Source organism: Drosophila eugracilis, unplaced genomic scaffold (genome assembly GCF_018153835.1).
Source record: "Drosophila eugracilis isolate 14026-0451.02 unplaced genomic scaffold, ASM1815383v1 contig_1778, whole genome shotgun sequence".
Taxonomy (NCBI): Eukaryota; Metazoa; Arthropoda; class Insecta; order Diptera; family Drosophilidae; genus Drosophila; species Drosophila eugracilis.
In genome coordinates, this window is record NW_024572619.1 from 23,254 (window position 1) to 45,884 (window position 22,631).

Sequence of the window (22,631 nt, forward strand, 5' to 3'; positions counted from 1 at the left end):
GCTGCGGCTTTCTATCCCTGTTAAGGATATTGAAGACTGTCTTACCGCTAAATCCCTTCTCTTGTAGCGCCTTTGTTATCTCTGCAGGCGATTCTTCGGACTCAATGCCCTTAAGTACTACTTGCAGGCCCTTGCTGCTTTTTAGCTGATACGTATAAAAGTTCTTTTTTTTGTCGGTGAGATATTTTTATAATACTCTGTAATTATCTTCAGACTTCGTTTGAACTTTTGTTTCCTGGATGTTGCCCTTTACGAGTGGTATTATGTGAAAATTGTCCTTGCCAATAAGATCTATAATTTGGTTGACCAGAACGTTGGAACTTTTTTCTCGTGTGTAAATTGGCGGGGGCTTAGTCTTCCTTTTTTCGACTTCAGTAGATTCAGCATCATCCTTATATTCTGCCAAGATTTTAAAACGGTTTGAGTTAGAGGGCGTTTCTATTGCAGCTGTGTTAGCATTGCCACGGGTTATTTTGCGTTGAGAATTTAGGGGGCTTAGCTTCCTTTTGATTTGGATGTAGCGATCCATACCAGTCTGCACAGCCGGCTTAATATTTTTTTTGTTTTTGTCCTCTTTTTCGGGCAGCGCAGCGGCAGAAGTACTAATGTTTGCGCTGCTAGATAATGACGTCGTTAATCGCGCTGTCGTTACAGTTGCAGTTGTTGTTGTTGTTACGGTTGACGTTGTCAAACAGACATGATGATAAAATATAAAAGACTTTTTTGAATTTAATATATATACTCCAATTGAAGAATAATCCTTCCATTCGCAATTCCTCTGTTATTAAGAAAAACCCTTAATATGATTATTCACGTTTTAACCAATTCTATTTATATATCTTTCTAAAATTATATTTTTATATATTTCTAAATAATGATCATTATCATTTTGGGGTTGTTTATAAAATATTAGAGAGTACAGAGCAGGATTTGGATTATAACCACATACCACCACTAGACAAGTTAATCTTATCAATAATTTTTAGTATACTGTTCCCTAATCTCAATACATTAATTAAATTTTTTTTTTTTTGGTTCGGAGGCATATATATATTCCATATATTTTCTCGACTCAAATGACTGCTGTCAAAATCATAATTTTCATTTTCTCCTTTATCTTCTGTATTTATATCTTTCCTCATATTACTCCGTTACGCCCTTTATACCCGTTACTCGTAGAGTAAAAGGGTATTCGTTGAATAGTATGAAGGAAGCGTTTCCGACTCTATAAAGTATATATATTTTTGATCAGGATCAATAGCGAAGTCGATTGAGCCACATTCTTAAGTTCCCTACGCAGCCACGCCCACCTCTAACTTTTTTTAATTTTTTTTTTTTTTTTATTTTTTTTTTTTTTTTTTTTTAATTTTTTTTTTTTTTTTTTTTTTTTTTTTTTTTTTTTTTTTGCTCTCTTGTTTTTATTTATTGTTTATTGCTGATTTTTTTGTTTTTATTTAAATTATTTTTGTTTCAAAGCTGTTTATTATGTTTTAAAAAACCGCCGGGCTGCACCTCATAACTAAAACAATGATCATTAAGCTCCCATATTGCGCCGTTTGGACTCTCAACCAGCTTTTCAATGCCATGGCAAAACTTGGCCACATTCCAGTGAGATGGAAGTCAATTATAATAATGATAGCAAAGCCGGGAATAGACCACACAAACCCACGTCGTATAGACCTATAAACTCTTTGAAAAATGCATAATGAGCACGGAACAATTGAGCAGGTGAACCGGATAACATCAGAAATCCGGAACGCGTTCGAAAAACGAGAGTACTGTAGTGCCATATTCTGGCAGTCTGGCTCCCCTACAGCAACCACAAGCTTTTAGAGTCTGTCTACGACAGAAAATTTGTTGTGAGGTTCGATATATCTGATCTTTTCGATCTGGAGTTCCTCAAGGTAGCGTGCTAGGGCCAATATTATATGTTCTCTACACAGCAGACGGCCCGACAAGCACACGGCTAACAATATCTACGTTTGCAGATGATACTCAAAATGCCCGATGCAAGCAACTGCGCAGCTAGCTTCATCTGGGCAATGCGAACAAAAGTGCAAGTACATTACTTTCACCCTGAACAGGCACAACTGCCCGCCGCTTACGTTGAACAACACTTTACTCCCGCAAGCAAAGTAACATACCTTGGATTACATCTCAACAGAAGACTCACATGGCGCCGGCACATTGAAGCCAAAAGAACACACCTAAAGCTAAAAGCCATCAGTCTTCATTGGCTTATCAACGATCGGTTTCCTCCTAGCCTTGAATATAAAGTCCTGCTGTACAACTCGGTACTAAAACCTATATGGTTGTACGGCTCCCAGTTATGGGGGAGCGCCAGCAATGGCAATATTGACATTCTTTCGAAGATCTTGAGAACAATCACCGGGGCACCGAGGTACGTTCGCAACGAAAACATACACCGCGACCTAAACATTCTACCAGTCAAAGAAGTGATCGCAGAAAAGAAGGAAAACTACTTTAGCAAGCTAACCTTAACCACCTGGCGAGAGCTCTAACAAGTTTGAGCAACCAATCACGTCTTCGTCGCAATGACTTACCCACCCAGTGACCGACTTGAGGGACGCGTTAGTTAAATTTTAATGTTAAGATGTGTAAATTTATTGTTAGTCTCAAAATTAGGAGTAGATTCAATAAATAAAAGCAAAGATATCATAAAAAAACCTGTATCAGCAGTGTATTGGGGTTAATTGAAGAGCAAAGTTTATGCCTGCTATCCGTAAACCCTTGATGAGCTAAAGGATAGCATAAATCATTGCCGTCGGCCGGTAAACATAAATAACTTCTCGTTCTCAGGAATAAGGCCGTCTACGGCCGTTCCTTTATATGCATTCATCTCCCTTATTTTTTTATATAATATATATATTATTTATTATTATAATATGTATTCAAAAGCTGAAAATTATTTTATCTTATAATCTAACTTAACGTTACCTTTCTCCTTAAGATATTCATTAAGTGTATTATTTTTAAACCCGTTTCTCGTAAAGAAAAAGGGGATACTAGATTCGATAAAAAGTATGTAACAGGTTGAAGGAAGCAATTCCGACACCATTCTTGATCAGTATTATTAGCGAAGTCGAGTAAGCCAAATCCGTTTATTCGCCCGTTCTTCTGTCCATTGGTCCGAGATACAAAGTTGAAATTAATCAGGCAGCGCAAGTTTTTTCCAGCATACTGCCTCGCCCACTCTAACGCCCACAAATCACGAAAAAGATAAATCTTTGAAATCTCAGGAACTCAGCTAAAAAGATTGAGATTATATATGTACAATCTTCAGATACCATCGCTTAAGATGAAACCACTATCCGTCCACGCCCACCAAGCTCGAAACACGGTTTTCACTCTTTGAAGAAACGCTGAGATATCGGTAACTATAAGTGATAGAAAGTTTGGATTAAGCATGTAGTTTCTAATGATGCCCCAAATGCGTTTTATTTTTTCACCATCTCTCCATTTTCCGTATCTCATTTCACACCTGTTTAACGCCCACAAATTACGGAAACCCAAAAACTCTTAAATCTCGGTATGTGAATGTGGTATTTTTTTGAATACCACATTACATTACATTATTTCGCTATTTATTAAGAAATTTTGGTTATCAGGCCTGACATGAACAGTGACGTAAACATCCTTAAGTATGAGCCATAAAATGGAGCTTTATTAACTGGATTTTTATGAAATTGTTAAAAATAATTACAAAAATATTAAACCAATGTTCATTATTTTTTTATTTTTGGTTACAGAAAGAATTCCGGCTCGCTTAGTGCTTTATTTCCTTTCTTGGTCTGGTTTTCTGGTCTCTTTTATGATGCGCAACGATATGAATTTCGCTTTGGTAGCTATGACTTCAAGTAACAATTCAACGCAACACCAATCTCTTAACGGATCTCAAAGAATTTTGGTAATATTTCAATCATTTTAAAGCTATAAACATTAAATAATTTTTTTTATAATGTTTTCAGAGTAGTAGCAATGAGGAACAAATAACTATTGTAAAATCTGTAATTATAAGTTCCTTTTATTGGTGCTACGTGTTATCCCAGGTAGTTGGAGGGGTTGCCACAGAACTGTTTGGAACTAAATGTGTATTTGGATGGTCACAGTTCGCAACAGCTCTTTGTAGTATTCTGATGCCGTTAGCAGCACACTTGCATTACATAGCTGTAATTGTGTTACGGTCTATACAGGGATTTGCTTCTGGCCTGACGTGGCCTGCCATGTATGCAATAGTTGGCTATTGGATACCACTTACAGAACGCTCACGTTTTATGTCAAGTTTTCAAGGTTTTAGCATTGGTATAGGATTAACATACCCGTTGTGTGGTTTTATTTTATCAGAACTTGACTGGCCATTTGTTTTCTATACAACCGGAACCGTAGGGATGGTTTGGTGTATATTTTGGTATTTACTTGCTTTTAATACACCTCGTGAACACCCTCGAATATCTGAAAAAGAGCTCAATTATATAGAAATTAATGTGAAAAAAGGAGTAAACAATTCAGATAAAATTAAAGTACCTTGGTTAAAAATATTTAAATCATTGCCAGCTTGGGCCATTGCTATAACAACGTTTGGTAGAATATATGTTCACTATATTTTTATTGTCAATGGACCAACATTTATGGGGAATGTTTTGAAGTTTAATTTTGAAACAAATGGTTTTATAACTGGAATGCCATTTATTTGCTCATATATTTCATCAGTGGTTTTTTGTTATATTGCAGATAAATTGGTATTATTTAAAGTTTTAAGTCTTACTAATGTAAGGAAATTATTTACAGCTATATCCCAAATAATTCCAGGGCTTTTATTGTATTGTATCGGTTATATAGATAATGTAAACATTTTGTTAACAGTGTGGTTTATAGCAGTCATATTTATAACTGCATCTTATGCAGGAGCAATGGCTAATATAATTGACTTAGCCCCAAATTATGGACATTCGGCTGCCGTTTTGGCATTTTGTCAAACAATTCATATGTCTGCGTCCTTTATTTCGCCTTTGACTGCTGGATTTATTGTCACTCGAGAGGTAAAGTATAGAATTTTATTGTTTTATTATTATATTATTTATTTTATTAATAAAGTTTATTGGCGCTACATATTTTAATAAATGCGTTTCAAACATTAAAATACGCCTTCGTTGAAGAGCCAAATTAAAAAAATGGTGTATTGGCCAATCTATGGAAGTACGAAATAATATCCAAAAACTCGATTATTCTCGTCTTATATGTATATATGTACACGCTTACTCTTCATCCATAAAAGAGGAATTAGTAAAAATCCTGAGTTCTTCACCATCCGTCGGCGCCTACTTTACGCCCACAAACCGCGTACAATTGTCCTTATTTTATAAGATTATTTATTTCAGGAACTATAAGAGATAGAACGTTGCAATTTCTTGAGTTATCCAACATAGTTTCTATTTTTCTGATATCTTTATTTTATGGTTTTTTCCTGTCTTGTAAAGTAGTAGTATAATATAGTATAATTAAGAAGACTGAACGGTACAAATTGACTACGATGTGTGCAAAATTAAAAACAAGAAGAATAGCTGTAGTCGAGTGCCGTAACTATAATATACCAGTTACTGTTTTACACAATTTAAAAAAATGTATTTTGCTAGTATAAATTTACTAAGCGCCACCTATTGTCAGAAAACTTATATCATTATAATATTATGGACGCCGCAGTTTCGGGGCATCATAAAAACCTATATGCTTAATCGGCACTTTTTATCACCTATAGTTACCGAGATACAAAATGCGAAACACATCTTTCGAGCTTGGTCGGCGTAAGAGTGGGTGTGGCCGGACAATACCATCACAAGATGCGCTGGCATCTCAAGATTATACATACATAATTTCATCTTGCTGGCTCTAATAGTTCCTCATATTTGAGCGATTTTTTGTGATTTATGGGTGTTGGAGTGGGTGTGGAGGATTCTAAAATAAGCTGCTTATGGACCTCAAGAATCGTTTTTCTGAGATCTCAGCGTGCATACGGACGGACAGATGGACAAACGGGCAACCGGACATGGCTCAATCGACTTTTCTATAGATCCTGATCAAGAATATATATACTTTATAGGGTCGGAAACGCTTCCTTCTATCTCTTACATACTTTTAAACCAATCTAGTATAGCCTTTCACTCTACTAGTAACGGCTATAAAAATATGAGATCGTAATTCTTAAACTTCTTTTTCTGGCAATATACAAAATAATAGGTGCTCATGCGGAACCACAAGAGGAGTCGATAGAGATAGCCGATATCCAAACAATACAGATGTTAAATAAACTTTCAACCTTGCTCTTTCACCGCTCTAAAATTGCTAAATTGGGCTCCAACAATTAAAATGCATTACCAGATCTTATCATACATGATTTTATCGTGAGCCCAGAGCTAAGAAAAATCTAAGAACTCACTTTTTTACCGTCAATTTACAGTAACTTTGGTTGCCTGAGGAATTTGTTTGCGTTGCTGATTTCCAGGCAATTTAATATTAATCTTTAGAAAACCCAATATAGTTTTCAATTTTAAAACGTAGATAACTTGGAATCTAGGTAACTTGATCTTATAAAGTAGTATATGTTATTATATGAATCTGTACTATATTTAAACACTCTGTCTGTCATCTAGCTAATATCAGAATTAAGGGTTAGAATTACATCACTGTATGCTGAATTATCTCGTTTATCTATAAGACAAGCCGAGATAAGCGCTCGCGAGTCTCCGATCGCTCGGCTTGGTCCATTACATATCGTTTTCTATCGCTATCAACACGCAGTCGCAGCGCTGCTAAAATAATTAATAGAAAGAATGTCTCGGTCTTTTCTTTCGCACCCTTTACGGCACCGCATTTTTTTTGCATAATTATATGTTGTAAAACATATCTAGAAACAGGTTGCATAAATTAATGCCCCTCAAAACATTTGGTGACCCCGACGTGATCGTGAACGCGTGTGAAAGTTAAGAAACACACAATTCGGTGTAAAGGTCAATAAACTCAATTCGCATCGCTTGTATGGTATTCGCTTATACCTACAAACCAAAGCTGCAGTCAGCATCGCCTGCTTTACATTTCGAAAACTTTGCATAACGCCGAGTGTTACACAATTTCGGTTGCTAAGCGGAGGTTTTTTGTTTTTCAGTTCCGTTCTACCCGCTACTTCTATTCTCGCTTTCGTCGCCGTTAGTCGAGTGCATCGAAAAGTTCGCGTAGTAACTGTTGTATACCCTTTCCGAAAATAATTCGAAATTTCGAAAGCAAATAAAAGAGAGATTGTGCAACGTGCCCCAGATAACGAAGAATTTTATCGGGCAAAGTCAAACTCCGTGGCGCGTCAACTTGCGGCATTAAGTTCATTCTTGAGTGATGAACAGTTGGAAAAATTCGATGACAGCGAATTGCAGGTGGGGTTAGAGTTAGTCGAGAGGATGAATTCCGACTTTGACATTATTCAAGCTACCAGGTGTGGAGAAGGGATCAGCAAGTGGTTTGCGGTAATTGAGCGACAAGGCAATTCACTTTTGCGCGACCTTAGTACTATGGCAACTACGCAGGAAATTCTTGACGGTGTTTTGATCCATCTCATTTCTCCAAAGCTGGACCATCAGAACATGGGAAGAGGGGTTGCCTGCAAATGAGCTGCCGAATTGGGACAAATTTTCCACATTTTAAGATCTTCGGTGCCGCATTATGGATAACTTGGAATGCGCTATGGTAGAGCACACACCTAGCAAACAGGTGGGAAATGTAGCTAGTAGAAATCATCGCACCGCACTTATTGCTTCGGCTTCGACATTGCCATCGTGTGTACTATGTGAGGCAAGGGAGCATTATTTGATGAATTTCCCACAACTTTTATGATTGCCTTCAACTCAGCGCTACAACGAAGCAAAAAGGTTGTAACTTTGTTTAAATTGCCTACGGAAGGGACACGGCTTACGGCAATGCACATCTGACAACTGTAGGAACTGCCACTAGAATTACCATACTCTTATGCATATGCAATCGAATCCTATTGCAACCCTTCCTCAGCCTGGTCCTGAAATGCCGCCGAATAGCTCATCTTTAGTTTCTGTAGCCTTGCCCATACCACCACCTGGGCAAGTCCTCGGCGAGTCCTCTTTAGCATCGGATAAGTCGGTCAACATTTTCGCGCAATCCGCTGATGCCGAGTACAGCACGTCCCTTGCCGTTACTCGGTCAATCACCGATTATCACCCACAGTTGGACCTTAACTTATCTGAGTGGAAAATACCGGAAAATCTCGATCAGGGTGTGCAAATGTAGGAGCCTCTACGCGTTCATCTTCAGTTACCTCGATTCAAGAAGGGTTCTTGACTCAGTCTGAGCCTGAGTCAATTTCTGACACATTAAAGAGAAGTGGCTCTGATACTACAACAATCATGTCGAAGGAAAATGATATATGCGAGCAGCTATTTCAACCAAAACCTTCCCACCATCGTTTTAAGGCACTCGAGGCTAAATTAGCTTAGGATACCCTATCGGATAGTTTACTCTTCAGCTTTTCAACCAAGAGCAAGCTTCTTTCTTTAAACCCGTTTCTGGATGAAGGAGGTATCATGCGCGCCGGCGGACGATGCCAAGCTTCGATGACAAGCTCCCAATGATCCTTCCTTCATTACCTATCCTCAGTCATCATTGATCATTTTCATCGCAAGTTCTTACATGCAGGGGCGCAGAGCTTGCTAGCCGCTCTACGGCAGAGATTCTGGCCTATTGGAGGGCGAAAACCGGTATCTGCTGTCATCAACAAGTGCATTAAGTGCTTTAAATTAAGGCCCAAACTAGTAGAGCACATCATGGTACCACTCCCAGAGAATCGGGTTCAGCCGAACCGCCCATTTGTCATCGCTGCAGTGGACTTTTGCGGTCTCTATTCACAGTCCGAGGAAACAGGCCTCCTATAAAATGCTACGTAGCCATCTTTGTTTGTTTCGCCACTAAGGCTACGCATTTGCAAGTCGTCGAGGATCTTTCAACACAATGGTTTGTTGCAGCTCTGAAAAGATTCATAAGTCTGAGGGGAAAGCCTCAAACCATTTGGTCGGACAACGCAACCAATTTTGTGGGAGCTAAGAACGAGCTTATTGAGCTGCTTTAGCTGTTCCTTAGCGATCCTCAACACAGCGAGATCTGGAGTTCCCTTACGTCGATGGAAATCAAGTGGAATTTCATCCCTCCTCGTTCTCCGCACTTTGAAGGCTTAAGCTGCTGTCAATCCGTTCCGGATTGTGGAAGTGGGCAACAAGGAAATTAGCTAACTATCCCCTGGAAACCAATTCGCTTGAAAGTATGGTTCTTCCAACGGGGGAAGTCATCTCGCTAATACGAGAATTAAGGCTTACAATTGTTCAGCATCACTGTATGCTGAATTATCATGTTTATTTATAGGACAAGCCGAGATAAGCGCTCGCGAGTCGCCGACCGCTCGGCTTGGCCCATTTCATTTCGTTCTCTATCGCTGACACCACAAAGTCGCAGCGCTGCTAAAAAAAATAATAGAAAAAATCTCTCGGCCTCTCACGGCACCGATTTTTTTGCATAATTATATTTTGTATAACATATCTCGAAACAGGTGGCATACATTAATGCACATCATCTAACTCCCCTAACTATGACTCGTACCTAGAAAACTTTCCTTCCTTTTGTAATTAATGCATAGCCGCTGAATAGTCGCGTTTTATTACTAGGACGACCGGACTGTTGAACTCAGACTCAGAGTTCTCGTCGATTACATCCTTAGCCACTACTCGATTTGATTGTAAATAATATAATGCACTACGCAGACGTGAATGTACAGGGGTGTCGCGTCTAAAACGATACGCAACTGACCGTTTGTAAATTTCGTCTTAACTGACTTGCAGTTCTTAATCAGGTCGTTAATCTCGTTTTTTGCTTGATTATAAGGATTCTCGACAATGTTAATGCTTACACTTTCTGCAATCTCAACGTTGATTTTCATGATTAGACTTTATTCGTTTTCAGTGTTTTCAAGACTTGTAATTTTATGCTGTTGCGATTTATTTATTCATTTAATCGTTAGTACAAAATTCTGCAAATAAAACAAAATAAAACAACTTCAACATCAAAAAATTCCTATGATACAACTAAGAAACATTCTAGAAAAACATCGACATCAATTTCAATCTTTTTCTTCAAAAGATCAAAATTGTTTTACTCTGTTGTTGTTTCCGAATCCGACAAACAAAATATTGACGGCACTTATTTTAGGGTTATTCATTGATACAAGCTATCAAACCAGTATCGATAGAGCTATATACCTGTTATGTCATATCAAAATGTTCTTTAACATTAAAAGTTTATCAGCGGAAATAACTTCCAAAGAGTACTGCGTGGGAGACCTGCAGATTCAACTCTGCTAGAGTTCTCTTATTAACATGTGCACAAGCAAATCGAAAGCTCATCCCACAATAAGGTAAAAAGAAAAACATGCGAAACATGCTTCAGGCATTTCCTCTAACAGAACCCACAATGGAAAACTACTTTACCGTACTTGTCGATCTGTGTAAAAAAGTAGAACATTTTAAGAACCTTTTAAATAAGAAATAAACAAAGATCATCGCGCCATCATAAAAAACTTTCTCGCAATTGCAACAAATTATGGAGAGCTCACTCCGATTTACAGCCACCAGTCGAACCCGATCTACTATTAAGATCTCAAACAGCTGTATAGGCGCGCAGTGAATGGCTAAATTCTTTGTCTCTTGTTTTCGTATCACCGGATATCCTAACCTACTGGCCCTAGATTACAGCCTGATTTAATCGACTTTGGTGTGACCAAAAATATTCCACTCAATATAATAATTGCCAGATCGCTTCCGGACCTCTCATCTGACCACCCCTGCACTAGCTTCTCCATAGCCCAGAAATCATGAACTACCATCATAGGCTAACGTCGCAAACAATGGAAAAGCTAACGTACAAGAAATATGTGAGTACACACCTGGGCCCACAGCTTAACTTCGCGGAAGACATCGACAGCTCCATCGTTGTGGAATCAATTGTTATCGCAGCAGTAAAAATTTCAACACTAAAGAGGACATATGAATCGTTAAGTCCATACTCAAGTAACCTTCTGATCGAACAGCTCATTCTAGAGAACAGACGACTGCGTAGCGTACTCACAGCGGAAGTATATAGAAAAGTAGTCACCGACAAGCGCCAGATTTCCTGTGTGGCAAGCCCATCCTAATCTAAGCCCCCTGAGCGAATCAATCGCCTCAATTATAAATACTGTAGGAAAAGCAGCACTTGCAGCATTGGCTTTCGCAAATGTCATAGTACAATCGAGCAGGTTACTTTGATAACAGCTAAAATACCGCCTGGTACCGCATTTGAAAATTTTGAATACTGCAATGCGAAATTCCTCGACGTCTCCCAAGCGTTCGCCAGAGACTGGCTAGATGGCCTTATGCATTAAATCAAAACACTACTGCCAGAGTATACGGATAAACTACTTGAATCCTAACTATACAAAAGAGCATTTTTGGTGAGATGCAAAGCAACTCTTTGTACTCTAAATAGGTGACATCCCACAAACGAGTGTTTAACTACTTTAAACGTTCGCTGGCTGGGCCGCTCCAAATGCAGTACTTGTTTTACGGAGCAACAGGCAAATCACCTATTGATAATCTAGAGGTGGCTATCTGACTGGCGTGTTAAAATCCACGAAGAATAGTCCAACCACATAATGTTCACTCTGAACAGACAGAGGGCATCTCCGATAACCTTAAACAATGTTATAAATGTTATGGTATCCACTGGATCATAAATCCCAGATCTCTAGCGCATAGACTACAAGGTCCTGCTATGCAGCTCCATTCCTAAGACAATATGGGCATACGGCACTCAGATTTGGGGAAATGCAAACGCCTTTAACGGAGATATCGAGGTTTAAAGCGACCTACCAAAAAAAAAAACTCAACGATCATCCGAAACATTAATCTTGAAACCTAACCATGGTCTCACACTGAACTCGACTACGACGCAACGACCTTTCAGTCCAGAAATTATTATATTTGAGGCACCTGTTTTAATAACTTACAAGCAACTCAGTTGCAGTAGATAGTTTGTCATTACTAGACGGTTCGCGCACCCCCGAAACCCAATCTTTCACCCTTGGAATCAGAAAACATTAGCATTCTCAAAACTCTTTTACAATTTCTCTATTAATTACCCTTTGTGTGTGGAAAAATGAGGGCAATGATGTGTATGATACTTACCACTACATGTAGAACCGATACCAATGTACTTTGTATACATTTGTTTTAAATAATTAGTTTATTTGCTTATGTATGTATGTAAATTTTGAGATTGGGTTAGGGGGATGGAACAATAAAAATAGAAAATGAAACAAGAAGAGCGGCTAGGTCGCGAAGCAACTCTAGAACACTTCGTCGGAAAAAATTCGCTCTTCCGTCGCTGTTAGCATACCAGAGATGGCAAGGGCAGCATAAACAGAGTACTCAGAGTATGTACGTTGATTCTAGACCCTTTCTGTAAGATTCGGCATTGGTTGCGTTCGCCCACATATGCGCCGACTACAGCGCCGTGCCTTAGACACGGATTGCAAAAGTAGCCTGAACCCCTGATGCTTAACGTTTCACATTATCTGATTTCTCACTTTAAGGGAGCTTTAGGGAGCTGCTCTGGTGTCCATCATAACTCCCAAGTATCCGATTGCTCTAGCAGATTTTATGGATAGGCCTCCTGCTTGGATGGTGGCTGCCTCCACTAAGGACCGTCTTCGTTAAATGGTGTGCTATATCGAGACCGTCCGTTGAGAGCCACTTCTCTATAATGGCTTCTGATGTGTTTCCGAGGTGCTCAGCTTCTTACAGTGTAAGAACTGTCATCTGAAAAGCCAACTACTACATTCCTCAATAGTGGACCCAGTACTGATCCTTGAGGGTCTTTGCAAGGTAACCGTATGGTCCATGACATTTCTATCTGTATCATAGAGCAGTATACGATGCGGTATACCCCATTCCTTGGCGATCCTTGGCAATGAATATTCTTAAGTTCTCTTAAACTAAGGTAGATTAGAGTTATGCATACATATGTATATAAGCGCTCAGTGTGGGAACCATGATGACTCGGCTATAGGCGGGGTACGCTAAGAGTGCATATCATATTACGTTTGCACTTGAAATGTATGTGGGCACTTGGCATATTGGGCTGAGTGACAAAGGCAATGCCCTATGCATATTATTGATATAACAACAAAGTGTTGTGACTTCGGCTAACCAAGTGTTGCCGCTCTATAATACAAGCTCTGGCTGGACTATCTCAACCAAAGAATGTTTCACAACTGAGACAATTTATAGGTTTAGCGTCGTACTTCCGTAAATTTGTCCCAAAGTTCTCTGAACAGATGAAACCGTTGTATTAGTTGACTTCCAAAAATAGTAGCTTTTATTGGAAATCAGAGCATAAAGAAATACGTCAGTAGATTATCTCAGTACTAACTCATGATCCGATTTGAATTATCTTCGACCGCAATATCCCATAGAGCTGAATACAGATGCAAGTGCAAGTGGCTATGGTGCCATCCTCACGCACAAAATAAAGGCAAACCAAGTTAACTTTGTTTTTGTTTTATTTCTAGTTAAACTGACTGAAGTGAAAACTTATTTTTTTTTAATTTTAAAATTTCAAATTTAATTTCATTTCAAATGGAATTTAAGATTTGGATTAATTTGTTTGCTACTGGGAAATTTACCCAGTGCCTGAGACGGGTAATATACATTTTTTAACATAGCAACCTGCCTAGTTTTTATACCCGTTACTCGTAGAGTAAAGGGGTGTACTAGACTCGTTGCTAAGTATGTAACAGATAGAAGGAAGCGTTTCTGACTCTATAAAGTATATATATTCTTGATCAGGATCAATAGCGAAGTCGATTGAGCCATGCTCCACCACCACCTGTGCATGTATATATTTCCTTTTACTTATTAATAATACTACTATTTTATCCATTTCACATAAAACAGTCAGATTTGGTGCACCCTTATTTATGAACGTTCTTATTTAAGGAAGGTATTAGAAGTGATGTCCCCATAGAAAAAACCTGTTAATTACTTTTTTTATTTGAATAGTTTTCGTGGAAAAACTTCAAAATTATCGGAATTCGCGTTTTGTTTATTTCAATCTTCTTTAAATAAATTGAACGTTGTGTGCAATGTTTAGAGCAATAACACCACCTTTAAAATAAGGCAATCTGCTTCCTCTAAACACTGTATGTCTTCGACATTTATCAAATGGCGGTTCTGAATCCATGCCCTTACAGATAATTTGCTTCTAATAGGTATTGCCTTAAGGTATCTTCATATTTGTGCAAAACTGTTTTCACTATTATTAAAGTTTGATATGTTTTCGAATACTATTCCAATTTCTTTAAAAATATACTTATTATTATTGTTTTTATTATCTTCAATCGTTTTGAAAATATCAAACAAATAGATGTACTAATCCGTTTAAAGGACAATATTTGACGTATCGTTCATGAATGAGTACGAGAATGAGATTTAAAAGAATGGAATAGGCAGAAGGAAGCGTTTCCGACCCTATAAATTATATATATATTGTCTGTCTGTCCATCGGTCTGTCCGTATGAACGCTAAGATTTCAGGAGAATTAGAGAATTTTTTCTCTAACATTTAAAATTTCGTTCATTGTTTACTTTCAGTATATTTTTCATTAATTTTAAAGTTTACAATAGCTTTACAATTGCTAATGCTTGGTTGAGTGTATGAACCAGGCCTTTTGTCATAAATAATTATTCTATCATGCGAACATGCATCCGAATCAAAACGTTTTCACCACGTAAATTTACCAAATCTCCGTTTGCCGTATGGGAAGTTGGCTTATTACATCACTGTTGATAGGCGAGTAAGTAAGATTATATTGTGTCACATTCATTTTATAGCCAGATCGAACATTAATTTCGAATTTGTGTAACATGGGATGGAGTGTGTTGTCGACACATGAACCACTAATAATGTTACATTCCATTCGAATAGTATTAATTTTACCCGTTATACGTAGAGTAAATGGGTATATTAGGTTCGTTGAAAAGTATGTAACGGGTAGAAGGAAGCGTTTCCGATCATAAAAGTATATATATTCTTGATCAGTATTAATAGCGAAGGAACTATTAGAGCTAGATAGTTCAAATTAAGTAGGTATAATCTTGAGATGCCATCGCATCTTATGGTTTTACCGTTATAACGCAAGACTCACTCTTACGCCCAGCATGCTCAAAAGACGGTTTTTGCTTTTTGTGGAAAGGCTTTTATCTCGGTAGGTAAATGGTTTTACTTAAACTAAAATATAGCGCATCTACACTATCGTGGCAATGATATCACATTACTACATCCCACATGTGTACTAAGGATCGTCCCAAAGATATAGCCTTATCTCGCTGTTAGCACATAATTATTTTAGGATCATCCCGAACAGATGGCCTTATCTCTCTGTTGTCTTACAAACACAGCGCTAGTACATAAGTATATACAAATTCAGCATTAGTTTAGGTCTAGAAATGAATAAAAGGAGAGCCGCTCCTCCTAAACGGCGTAGTACAACCAATATCGTCAGTGCGTTTGGATCTGAATTCACTGACAAGTGCTACAGTAAATGTTCTCCACGTAATGGTGTAAACATTTTGGTCCTTCGAGTAAAAAATCCTACAAGTTTACCAATTGAAGCGTTTCTGAGGCTTTAAACAGCAGAAAGCAAAAAGTGAAAATTTTAAAAATTTGTGAAATTTGTGAAATTTGTGAAATTTGTGAAATTTGTTTTACATTTTTTGGCTAACCACAAGAAGTTGCGAGCATGATACTAAGATCGAACCAAAAACACCTCTATAGGGTTAAGCCAAATAAAGTAAAATAATTTAAATTAACACGAACAAGAATCTATCCGAGAAAACAATGGAACTGCTGAAGGGGCAAGTGGTGGTTCGTCAGGAGATCTTGCAAGGGATAGCCAAAAAGGAAAACCCATCAGCTTTAGATGATTCGGCAGCAATATTCACTGCGAATCACGCAATGCTGACCAAAATTGGCGTAATTTAATGACAAAATATACGACACCACCATGGCATTTATCAAGAAATATAAAAGAGTCTCTGATGAAGGTCGAATCTGCCGATCTCGCCATGGCAAGTACATCAAAAGCAGGAGCCTCAAAAGAAGATACATCAAATAAATGCCTGAGCCCAGTAGACATCTTGGTGGAACTCGTGGACAAAAGAGCCGAAAAGGCGAGGCAGCACATAAAAGAAGTGACCTAATAAATAATTATTCTCCGAGGTGATCAATAGCAGGAAAGACATCAGTGACACAAGGAAACTGAATTACCTAAAGTCATGCCTAAAAGGAGAAGCCAAAATGGTAGTCGGACATTTGCTAAATGGATCCAGCCAGATATAACCAGGCATTGGAGCTAATATGCAAGCGCTACAAAAACATGCGCGAAATAATTGCTGACCGCGTCAACCAACTCTTGGACATGGAACTGCTGAAGAACAATGATGAAGGCAGTATCCGTAAATTCCTGGATACAGCAACAGAGTGTATTTAAATAATCAAAGAATAAGTCCAAATTGGCAAAAAAGCTGATGCCATATTCACTCAGATACTGCTGCGCAAAGTTTCTCAAGAAGCCCTACAACTTTACGAGCAACATGTGAATAAGCCCAGGGAAATTCAGGAGTTGGATAATGTGCTGGAATTTATTGAGCAATATTACAACTCAATAGATTCAGGGGAAAAAAGTGTCATCCATGTAGAAGCGAAGAAAACGAGCCATAAAAGATGCCGCTTTTGCCTAATGAAGGGGCACGAAATTGACAGATGCCAAAAATTCAAAGCAGAAACAGTAAAAACAACGCAAAGAATTTGTGTTTAAGAACTCGTTATGCTATAAATGTTTGGCACCCATATCTTTAAAGAATGCAAGAAAAATTGGACTTGCACACGATGCTCCACGGCCCATAATAACTTACTCCAGGAGGAAACAAATACTAAGGAGTCAGTTATCAGCAATTGCCTCAAGAGGTACAACGGGCAAGATACGTTGCTAGCAACGCTGATTTTAGTAAAAAATAAGGCCGGTAAATATGAGCAATTTAGAGCCTTAATTGATCGAGGCTCCCAAAAAACTCTTATATCAGAGGAAGCAGCTCAGCAGTTAAAAGTTAGGAAAACAAAGAGCAATATAGAAATTCAAGGCATCTCTCAAAGCGTTGAAGTGCTAAAGAATACCGTGAACTTGGAAATCAAACCAAAGTTTAAAACACCTTTAAAGCAACAACGCAAGCCTTGGTATTGCCAAAGCTACTCAGAGCTATACCGAGCAGATTTACAAATGCAAATTACAAATTACATGGATGTCAATAAAGATTGGATGGGCTGCGAGCTAGCTGACCCATACTTCAACGAGCCTAGTAGAATCGATATAGTAATTGGCATTGACTTATTCCCACTTACTTACATACTTACACTTAACTGCCAAGTCAAAAGAGTCAAAGACATACCAGGACAAAAAACCACATTAGGATGGATTGTCTTGGGCAATAAAGCTAGAGCATCGGACAAATAGGTCATCAGCGCAACAACAACAATATGTTTTATGTTTGCAAAAAACTACGATTTGGGATAGAGAAGGAGATTCTCGGAGGCAGGCTATTGCAAGACTGCTTCAAATGGAGAAAAAATTCAGAAGTCAATCGCAAATCTTCACTGAATACAATACCTTCATAAAAGAGTTCTTGGAACTGGGACACATGGAACCACTTAACACCATTAGCAAAGGCAAATACTATTTGCCACACCAAGCAGTCATCAAATGCTTCATTCAGCAGCTGTGGAAACTGCCTCTCACATGGGACGCAGAACTGGAACCTGAAGTGGCTAAAATTTGGGAAGATTATGCAAGTGCTCTTCCAGACTTAGCGGAAAATAAGATACCGCGATGGTCTGGAAGCTCAAATACTGAGGGCATAGAGCTCCATGGATTTTGCGACGCCTCAGAAAAAGCATATGCAGCCGTGGTATATTCCAAAGTTGGAACCAAAGTCATTAAAACTCGAGTAGAAGAAATAAACAAAAAATTACCTAACGTGGAATGGAACTACTTATAATCAGAAGAAAACCCAGCGGATGTGGCTTCGAGAGGAATTTCCCCCAAAATTCTGGCTACCTGCACGAATTGGTGGAATGGACCGCAATAGTTGGAAATACCATCGCACCAATGGCCACAAATTAAAACAAGCGATCCCATCGTAGTTTCGAGTGTAACGACAAGCGTCAATAAATAAGCTAAACAGCATAATGGCTTACCTATTACGTTTTCTAGCAAAAATAAAGGACGAATTAAAAAATGTCAAAACAGCAGTTCTTAAATTACAGCAACAGCTAGAGTTTGGCCATGAAATTCATTCACTTAAAACTGGAAAACCTTTTAAAACAAAGTGTAAATTCCTGGAACTCAACCCCTTTTTGGCTGGAGATAGTATTCTAAAGGTAGGAGGACGGCTTCAGAATGCAAAGGTGCCATATGACGTGAAACATCCAATTATAATTGGAAAATCACACCTTTCGTGGCTCATAATTGACGAAGTTCATAAAAAAAACGTTACATAGTGGAATGACACTGATGACAAGCTACATCCAAAGAGAGTACTGGATATTTGGATTGCGGAACTCCATAAAGAAGTACAAGCGCGATTGTGTAATCTGCATAAGATACAAACAGAAAATAACCAATCAGCTAATGAAAATCTACCAGTGTATCGAGTGACAGGTTATACTGGCGTTTCGAAATACTGGCGTCGACTACGCAAGGGTAGAAGATAAAAGTCGCATAACGGATATATAGTAAAATGTTTATTTTTTATTAATTGTTGAGTCGAATTAATGTCCAGTCAATTGACTTAGGACAACGCTTGAGTACAAACACACGGAAGATTAAGTTTACGTATTTATTTGATGGATCTCAGCTTAAGACTAAATTATTGTGACAAATCTTACTTCTACTGCCCTTTGTTTACATAAGTTTGGGAGCGAGATCGCCCGCTTGGGATATTGATTGTACACAATAATTTGAGAACGAGAGTGCCACTCAGAGAGCGTGACTTAGTCATTTAAAGAATTGTTTATGTTATTGAGAAGCCGCATTGCCTGCTCCGGATTTGGATTGTTTACATTGGTTCAGCGTGGGATCGCCTACGCTGCAGATTCTTATTTCTTGGTGCATAACGGAATTTGTGAATATGTCACTTCCCTCCCCTTAAAAGGGTTGCCTATGTTTGGGCTGGCATTTCAGGGTACAATGCAGGCAACTGGTTTTGTGCCGGTTCTATTTCTTGTTGTGGTTCTAGATTATTTTTGGCTTGTTTTCTAAATGTTGTATACAAAAAGGAAAGTGGATTTAGTGTAAACAATTTTGATAGGACAACAAAAATAATAAGAACGATAACTACTAATATTATAATTACGTAAAATGTGGTATTATTTTCTGAAATTAGTTTTAAAACGTCATTATGTTCTACTATCTTTATCTTAGTTACATTAATCGGTGAATACAATGCTGTTCTGGACTTAACGAATTTGCGCTTAAAATAACATTTCCAATTTTAACTCTACATTGTTTTATTCTAATAATTTTGCTTCCATTTATTTTTATTTGGCCATTTAATTCTTGACAATTTTGTTCGATTGTAGTTTCAGGTAGATTCCATGTAAGTATAATATTTAGTTCAACGTATTGAATAATTCTTTTGAAAGAGTTGGTATAAAATTACAAATTGGGTTTTTGCGCTTAATTATATTTTTAATGCATTCATTATTAACTTCTTTATTGTCTTGATTATAAATTTTATTCTCATCTTCAAAATATGATTCTTGATCTGAATAGTCTAACTGATATGGTCGGGATAAGGAATTATTTTAATGGTGTTAATGATTTTGTAGTTAATAGGGATATGTGAAATAAGTAGTAATTCGATATTTTTGTGGTCAATCCAAGTTGATGTTTTGATTAAAAATATATTTTGGCTGTTAATGGATTAGAATCGTGTTAATGGATTTGTCGTAATTGAGTAACTTTGGATTAAAAAGTCCGTGAAAGTTTCATGCCCATTTCTATGTCTTCAATGTACTCAATAAATTGCATGAGTTCATAAACAAGTGTGTCAATACTATTGCGGTTATTTTCGTAGTTAATAAGTTTCTCCAGTACTTCATTCACAAACTTTACGACATCATTTAATTTATGAAGTTGAATTGAATTTTCTGCAATTATTTTTGTTAATTTTTACCCTATCATTTTCATCAAGTGTGCCAAAAAAAAATTTAACCTGTGAACCAATTATGTCAAATAGTCCACGTTTCTGCCTATTTTGCTGATGAATAGTTATACCATTGAATTCTTTCAATAGTTTGTTGTACAAATATTTCATTCTGGGCGAGTTTGTGACCAAAAGATTCAGTGATAATATTGATTTCCGTTAAATTAGTTCTTAAACAGTGATGTTTATACACTACCGGTATTTGAATTGGAGTGCTCGAGAAGAGTAAATAGCCAAGGTCGGAATCTGGGTTGGTTATTTGAATTTGTTGAGTGTGGCCCGTGGTAAATAAAAGCAACAACATCATTGTACAGAAGGTTGCTGTGGAAGTTTAACGGCATTAGTTTTTTTTGTTTCTTAAATTGTGTTTTGTAGTATTGGGTTTCCCTATTTCGATTAGTAATTTTGTAATGGTCTTCATCTATTTTTTCTACATTTTTATTTGCCTTAAATAGATTTTCTAATTTTCCCTTTTGAAGTGGACCTTTTCTGCATCTAGTGTCAATGTTAAATTCCTGTCGATCTTCATTTATTTTATCTATTTTCCTTTCTTTAATATTTTGAGTGTCTAATATTGGGTGCTCAGCGTATAAGAATATTTGATCAGGTGTTTGTCCAGTGGTGTCATGTTTTTTTTTATGGTTGTATGTATAAAGAATTGTCTCTATCTTGCTTAATTTTACTTCTTCATCATCGGATGAGTTGATTTTTCGGATTTATTCATTTATTGTCTTATGTAGTATTTCAACGTCTGCTACACCGTTTTTTGCCGTGTTGAGTTGTAATTCAATTCCTTCTACTTCATTTTTTTTTTTTTTTTTTTTTTTTTGGATATAACAATACATTTATTAAACGTCAATCAGCCAACTTAATGGCTATAATACGTTGAGTACTACAAAGAACAACTAACATAAATACATAACAGGAAGGAAATTAACAAATTTTTATAACTAGATAACTAGAGATCAATGCTAAATGCTAATGCTAAATTACTGCTTTAGGACTCGAGAAATTTGGCGTCCTCTTGTCCAGAGATCGGCTGGATGCCTTCGCTTTAGACGTCTTCTAATAGTAGCGTAAGCCAGCGAGGAGGCTAGGTGGTTTGTGTGAGCTGTGAGACGATCGTTGTACCGACTCGAGTGCCTGTTTATCTGTTCCCTAATAGAGGGAAAGTGGAGGTCATCTTCTAGAGCTTTGTTTCTGACGTACCTTCTACTTCAAGCCATCGCTTTAAAGTCCGGCTGGTAAAAGCTCCGTCTTTGTCTGCCTTTAGTAATTTGGGTTTAACTAACTGATTAAAAATGCGCATTAGTGCGTTCCTGCATTCTATCCAATTCTTTGTTTTAATATGTTCAGATGTAGCGAATTTAGAATAAATGTCAATGCGACTGATGTAATGTTTTCCCTCAGATAAATAAATATCTACCACAAAATTATCTCGACAATGTTCAGGGTTGGGTGTGATTTTAAAAGGCATTTTGGTATTTCTGTGTTCTGTTTTAGCCAAATTTCATATGTTGCATTTATTTATTATATTTTGAATTAATAGTTGGCTATTTGGAAAGAAGCGATTTTCTGTGACTAATTTAGTCATTTTCTGTATACCTGGATGTAAAAGTTTTTCATGTGATTGAAGTATAGTTTCTTTGAATTCGGCGTATGAACAAACATTCTTTAATAGGTAGAGGCTGCGAATTACTTTAGTGTAAGTGGTATTAATAATTTCTCTGTATGCTCTTTGAATGATTTCAAAATCTATATCGTTTTCGATATAAATGGTAATGTTTCTATGAATAAAATGATAAAGCAAAATTTGTTGGGCCTTTTCGAGTGCCATTACATTATATTGGATTGTGGTAATGGAGTTACCAAATATTGTTGAATGCTCTACTTTATTTGTATCGGAGTTAATGAAAATTATTTGTTTTTTGAAATAGTTTATTGGGTTTTCTGTTAAATGAATTAGGTTACTAATATCTTCTTCTGCACTATGTTGAGTAACTTCACTGTGATGATTTTCTTCAATTTTAATTCTTGATAATTCATCAGCAACTGAATTTTCTTTTCCTTTAATATAGTCGATTTTAAATTGGTATTCGTTTAACTTGGCTCTCCATTTTTGTAACTTGGCATTCGGTTCTTTTAATGTATGCAGCCATCTAGAGGTTGATGGTCACTAGCAATGAGAAATTGTCGT

General features: G+C 37.3%; 1 protein-coding gene across 1 annotated transcript in view; it reads left to right on the plus strand.

Moving 5' to 3' along the window:
* Positions 1 to 3,700: 3,700 nt before the first annotated feature.
* LOC108104198 (vesicular glutamate transporter 3) overlaps positions 3,701 to 22,631 on the plus strand; it is a 64,742-nt gene continuing 45,811 nt past the window's right edge. The window contains exons 1-2 of the mRNA XM_017210142.2: positions 3,701 to 3,928; positions 3,990 to 5,060. Of these exons, the coding sequence (XP_017065631.1) occupies positions 3,740 to 3,928; positions 3,990 to 5,060 (1,260 nt within the window). The 5' untranslated portion in view covers positions 3,701 to 3,739. The remainder of the gene's footprint in view (positions 3,929 to 3,989; positions 5,061 to 22,631) is intronic.